The 6253-nt window shown below is 48.1% G+C and overlaps 1 protein-coding gene across 1 annotated transcript in view; it reads right to left on the reverse strand.

The window, feature by feature from the left end:
- LOC105295454 overlaps positions 1–6253 on the reverse strand; it is a 47312-nt gene continuing 41059 nt past the window's right edge. Inside the window, exons 6-8 of the mRNA XM_023533603.1 lie at positions 3576–3631; positions 2247–2301; positions 1–310 (exon numbers count right to left, since the gene is read on the reverse strand). Of these exons, the coding sequence (XP_023389371.1) occupies positions 16–310; positions 2247–2301; positions 3576–3631 (406 nt within the window). The 3' untranslated portion in view covers positions 1–15. The remainder of the gene's footprint in view (positions 311–2246; positions 2302–3575; positions 3632–6253) is intronic.

Here is a 6253-nt window from a genome sequence, read left to right on the forward strand (position 1 = left end):
CCTCGTATGAGGTGCTCAGAAGTTTGGTACTTTATTCTCAATTCTCAAAGGAACCACTGGAGGGTTTTCATCAGCAGAGGGGAATAATATAACCCAGTACGCATTAAAATGGTCTCCGGCTACTGGGTGGAAAGCAGACTGTGGACAGCAGGGGGGACAATGGAGCCCGGTTAGGACGCGATCACCGGAGACCATGCCGAAAACGAGGCTGGGCTGGGCTCTCATGGGACCGGTAAGACGCCGGTCACGTAAGAGACGGTCAGATGTCAAGGTCAGACCGGAGACAGGTTTCACAGGAAGAGCCGACCTGCTGAAGCGGATTTGCGGTAAGGAAAACGGAGTTTGCCTAAGTTTACACCCTAAGTCACTAGTGACAAACGGCGCCACTATCAGCTAAGTGGGCGACGAGGGGGAAGAACGAACGGGCTGGGGAGAGGGGAGAGAGGAAGCAGGAGTCCGAGGTTAACGTGTTCTCTTTGAGGCACCAATTCACCGTCCTGGCCCCGGGGCTAAAGTGGCAGCTGGTTATGTGAGGCCGGAGCTCAGGGGACAGGGCGGCGTGGGAATATGAAGCCGGGAGACCTCAGATACGTAGACGGCATCCGCGTGTGATCGCCTGGAGAAGACGCGCGGGTCCCCCGGCCGTGCCAGGGAGCACGCGAAGGGTTCGTGGTAAGAGAAGGGGGGCATTCAGCAAAGATGACGGGGAGAGACGGCCAGTGGGGCGGGAGGAGAATCACGAGACGCAGTGTCCTGGAAGGCAGGTGAGAAGCTATTTCAAGGACCAAGTGACCAGCTGGGTCAAGTGCTGCTGAAGGTCAAGCAACGTGCAAACTGAGGCTGGCACTGAATAAGGGCAACCTTGAAAGGATGCTATCAGACCGGAGTGGGGACAGAAACCTAACTGCAGTGGGGGGAGGAGAGAAGGGGAGATGAGGAAGGCGGGGGGGGACACGTGGATTATGGACAATTAATACTTGGCTCTGGAAAGAGGATGCTGTTTGGTACAGATACAGGCCGTGAGCCAGATTTGTTTTTTGCAGAATGAAGTAGAGTTGCCTTTACTTCTTCCAAAAATAAACTCTGCTACCGTCTTGAGCATGAAGGAGGAGAGTTGGAGGTTCGAGGAGAAAGAACATATGATCTCACAAGAGAGTGAGAAAAGTGAGTGGACTCAGGAGATGCAGCAGAAGCATCGGCAACACTAAGGGCCATCGTTTTAAATTTGGGGTAACAAACTGAAAATGAGTCCCATCGGCAAGACTGGATGTCTTTCCGCTCTGCTTTCTTCCACGGTTCAGGTAGGCAGGGAGCTGAATTAACTAGGTCTGGGGTTTTGCCAGGTAGGAGGTGAGAGGCCGAGGGGAAATGGGTGCTGAGCTTCTACTGAGTGGTCACTGGGATGGACCACGGAGGCATAAAGATTAGAGAACTGAGATCAAATTAACCTCTCCTCAGCTCAGGATGTTCAGGCATGTATTTCCTGACATATAATGACTACAGAGAATGCCCATAGAACAATTTTAAAGAAAATATAAGAAGATCCCCAAGACAGGCTACCTGGGATCAAAGGTGAACACTTAGGGGGTGAGGTCTGTCTACTATCACAAGCTTAATCTCATTCTCTTGACAGCCATGCATTTATTAGTTCTAGATTTTCAAGAAACAAGGTGCTTCATAAGACATTTTTCTTTAAATAAAATGTGTATTTGATCTCTAATTATACTGGATTAAGATAGATCCCGCCAAGACAGTAAGCTATTCCTTAGGTTAGTCAACAGAGCACCTATAATAAATGAAGCAGAAGCCTATCTCAGAATGAATTCCACAAATAATAATGAGAATGTCTTACTACTTCTTCATTATTTGAAAACCCGTCATCGAGTTATTGGTCTCCAAATGGTAGCTGCAATTATTACTCTTAATCACTTTATGGCAGACATGAAGACTGTGATCTTCCTGTCGTCAGGGAACTCAGAGCCTTAGAGGAGACAGAAAGCTTGGCAGATAGTCTCACGGTGCACAGGAGGTGCGTACTGTATGATGATATATTCAAGGCGCCATGGGAGCCTTAGAAGGGATGCCTCGCCTAGTCTAGCAAAATTTGGTATCAGGGAGGTGTGCAAAGGGAGAAGGGTTTGGTTTTCATGAAGAACCTCTAGAAGGACGAGCTTTGGCCATGAGCAATGCGTGTCTCAGGCAGAGACAGTGTGAACCATGGCAGGATACAGTTAGAAGGTACGTACCTTACTGCTAACTCTCTCTGCGATGGGGTCAGTTCTTCGTCCTGTCGAAACATCCCTGAGAAATAAAAATCGGTACTCCTATCAATTATGGTTTATCATCAGTTACGATGCCTCCAAAGAAAACAATGGCATTTTTCCCCATTCACAGTTTCGTCACTTTCTCATTGGCAGTTCACGCTGTGATCCCAAAGTTGTTGTCATATTTGCTAAGATCGGTCCCTTTCTTTCTCATCGCCACACAGGCTCGACCTCGTCGAAGGACCGTCGTGAAACCCAACACGTCAACATCTGCGTAAGACAACAGCCACCATGCAATCCAACGTGTCTAGGTCTGTGTGAGACGAACAGCACACGCCAGCGAATAATATGACTCCTCTAGAGGAAATCGTCAAGTTTAAAAATTCCTAAAAGCTGGCATTTTTAACAGTAAATGCTATGACTTTTCAAAAAAGGGGCATTAAGTTTTTCTATTATTGGGTGATTTAAATGACTAACATCAGTGCTACGGAAGGAAAGATTTCCTCCTACGTGACTCTAATAAACAAGAGCTGTACACTTCCACCTTCTTCAGCCGTTTACCTCACCCGCCCCCCAAAATGAGAGGACATTATGATTACACATCAACTTCCTAGATCCTAACCCAATTTGAAGACTAAAAGAGGACTGGATTAAGAAGCAAACACGCTTAAGAATATTTGTAGGTCTTCCCTAGTAGATGGCACAGAATGGGCTAAAAAACTCATCCATGAAGCGCCCTTGGCTACTGCAAATGCCTGTGCTAATGGGGTGCTAACGGGGTGCTAATGGGGTGCTCCTTCGGCCTTTGAATGAACCACAGACCAACTCTTTTGCCCAGAGTCCTGACTGTTAGCATTTCCTCTGGCAAGGTGTCCATTCACTGAAAGATGCAAAATATGAATATTTGTAAATAAAAGATATATAAATACTTACGCTAAGAATATATGTGTGTGTGTAAGAGACAAGGGCCAAGGGAAAAAATCTTAATAAAAATGGAACACAGAAATGAAGCAGGAATTAATAAAACTTGATTTAGACCCGATGTCTATTCTAAACTGTCACTAATATGGGTCATATGACTGAATCACACTATTTTACTTTGCTTTTGTCACTGAATTGAATGCAAAATTAAGATAAAATCCTGAAGAAAAACAAACACACTTTAATAACTCTATGCATACTTATTTTCCCGTCTGACCTCATCTCTACCCTTCCTCTAATAAAGAACAAAAAGTTATGATAATCTCTCAAGCAAAAGATTGTTTGAATATAATTTCTTTCAGTGATGACAAGTTAATTTCTCATTCTTACCATCATGAATTTCATAAGCCAAACTAGTGATCTTCTGGGTAATTATCATCATTGGGCTGTGACAAAACAAAAAACAAATATTTTAAAAGAGTGTATTTAAAATAATACTTTCTATGGAATAAAAGTTTATTTTGCTTATATGACTACAAAATCCTTAAGTTTTTTAACATTCAAAAATAACCTCCAAGGGATTTCGAAGAGGTAACTAGGGGGCCGCGTGTCTGTTCCTAGGGGTAGGGTGTGGGGAGAACCTGCGCATCGCTTTACGAAGCAACATGGAGCAGCTCATCCTGAAAAGCCATCATGGGCGAGGGTGCAGCCCCACCGCCTCATCCTGCTTCATGCAGGGGACACCAGGTGGGGAGAGGGCGGGGGACAGGGCCACGCAGGTGTCAGACCTGCAGACGACCGTGGACAGGCCAGCTGCCCTGTGCCTCGGGGCTCAGCCGAAAGGTGGAGAGTAAGCTGCCTGAGGAAGGGGGCGCGGGGAGCATATTAAAGGAGCGTGGGTGAGAAATGTGAAACGGAGCCAAATGGGGGGAAAGAAAAAGGCGGCTGTCCACCTCCCCACTCCCGGAGCCAGGCGCCCAGGGCTTAACGGCCTGTCACGGACGCCCTCGCCCTGGAGACAGCCACCTCGGGCCGGCAAACCGTGGCACACGCTGAAGGAAAGAAGACTTTAAAATCATGATATGGGGAAGAAAGTGGCAATATTCTTTAACATATTTTATAATCTCTGACCGAATGGACGACTTGAAAAAGAAAAAAGAAAAATGAACCCGCAGAAGAAAACTACCTGGCTCCATTCCGCCCTTCAGCTCTTACGTCGGATTTCGGACGGCAGCATTAAGGAGCAGTTAACCAGTTACTCATTTATAGCTTTGGAATTTCAACAGAAGCAGGACACAGCGTTTCGCCTGCAGGGAGAAGGAGCACTCTCTGGGCTTGGAGTATGCGGTCGCCCTAGCGTGGCCAAGGGAAGGACGACAGCCGAGGATGAGGGCAGGAGGAGGCTCAGAACCCACCCCGTCCAGTGCGGCCTGCAACCGGCCCTCCGCTCAGAGCCCAAGACTGCTCAGTGTCCCCGCCACCTTCAGCAAAGCGCCAGCATCTTTAAAACCTTGCAGGACATTTGGTCCTGTCCAAAACATCCACACAGACACGCGTTCCATGGCAAAAGGTCCCCAAAAACTGTTACTTGCTACCTGATCCTGTCCAAAACGTCCATGGGGACATTTGGTCCACGCTGATCCACCTGCCTCTCACCATGTGCCATGACCAGCTAGGCTACAGAGCAAGTAGGGTTACTGTTGGCCATACGACCACAACTCAGTTATTGGTCCAATAAAACATAATGATATTTTGATGCATTGATGCTGCAAACCAGAAGTAGAAATAAGCATTATGGGCTATCTAACCCAGGGACGTTTTCTAAGTGTGGGCATTTCTGACAAGACCAAATACCAAAGACCTTTTGGTGTGGGCCAAATGCCTCGTGGACATTTTGGATCAAATGTCCACGAACCCTTTAAACACAGAAGGAGCTGGTTTCTCACAATGTCAGCACTGCCAAAGGGTTTGTTTTAAACGTTCCCACCACTGGCAATGACCTCACAGCTCGTTCTCCTCATCTACAAGGCAAGACCTCATGAAAAACTGTCAGATGATGGTCACTCTGAAACTCCAAGTACTAAGGGAGGAGAACCCCTTGGGCTCCCTCATGGTGAGTGCTACGTCCACCCCGCTCACTCTCCAGAAGTCACTTCTCAGCCAGCCTAGCCCGGCTGCTCTCACCAGCCCCCAGCTGCTGGTCAGCTTTGCCAGGTGTTTTACGTGCCTTTGAGGATTATAAAAATGCCCTAAAGTTCCATTTCTCTGGGAGAAAGAAATCGTTTTCTCGCCCTGCCTTAAATCTCCTTAGTTCACCGATGAATTATAAAACACCCTTCAGTTCTAAATTCTAATTCACATGTCACCTTAAAACATAATAATTGTTCTATTTATTTCGTCGACTCGGTGACACACTAAACTGTTAGGTACATATGTAAGATGCTCCGAAAACGCAGCAGGGGCTACGTGAGAGCGTGCCCTCGTGGCACCCACGGTGTACGGCCCCCTTCCCGCACGCAGCAGGGGCTACGTGAGAGCGTGCCCTCGTGGCACCCACGGTGTCCTGGCCCCTTCCCCCATGCGGTTCCCATTCTGTCGGGTGTGGCGGGTGCAGGGTCTCTCACGAGGGTGAATGGGAGACAGAGGAGTGATGGGGAAGTTGGGACACACCCCAACTCATGGCAGCGGACCCAGGGTGAAGACCACCGACCGCACTGTGCACCATTCGCAAGGAGACTAACTGCACTAGGTTTTCCTAACGGCACATTTCCTTCGTAAAAACCCGTTTCGGTGACAATCGGAGTGACTCACACAATTATTTCACTTAGACCTTTACTGGCATTTTAATTACCTGTTGACTTTGCATCTAGTGGAGCCTCCAATACCTAATCACTTCCGGGGTCCCAGGAAGTCTGAGGTAACCTGAAAGCTCTCCCTGTGTCCCCAGGGGTCGGGGGCAGCAGACGGCTACGGCACCTTCTCTGAGTGACAGGATGGAGCCACCGCGCCTTCTAAACAGTGACGACGTCACTGCACTCAGGCGGAACTCCAGACGTCTCCCCCATGGC

This window comes from Pteropus vampyrus, unplaced genomic scaffold (genome assembly GCF_000151845.1).
Source record: "Pteropus vampyrus isolate Shadow unplaced genomic scaffold, Pvam_2.0 Scaffold105, whole genome shotgun sequence".
Lineage (NCBI taxonomy): Eukaryota > Metazoa > Chordata > Mammalia > Chiroptera > Pteropodidae > Pteropus > Pteropus vampyrus.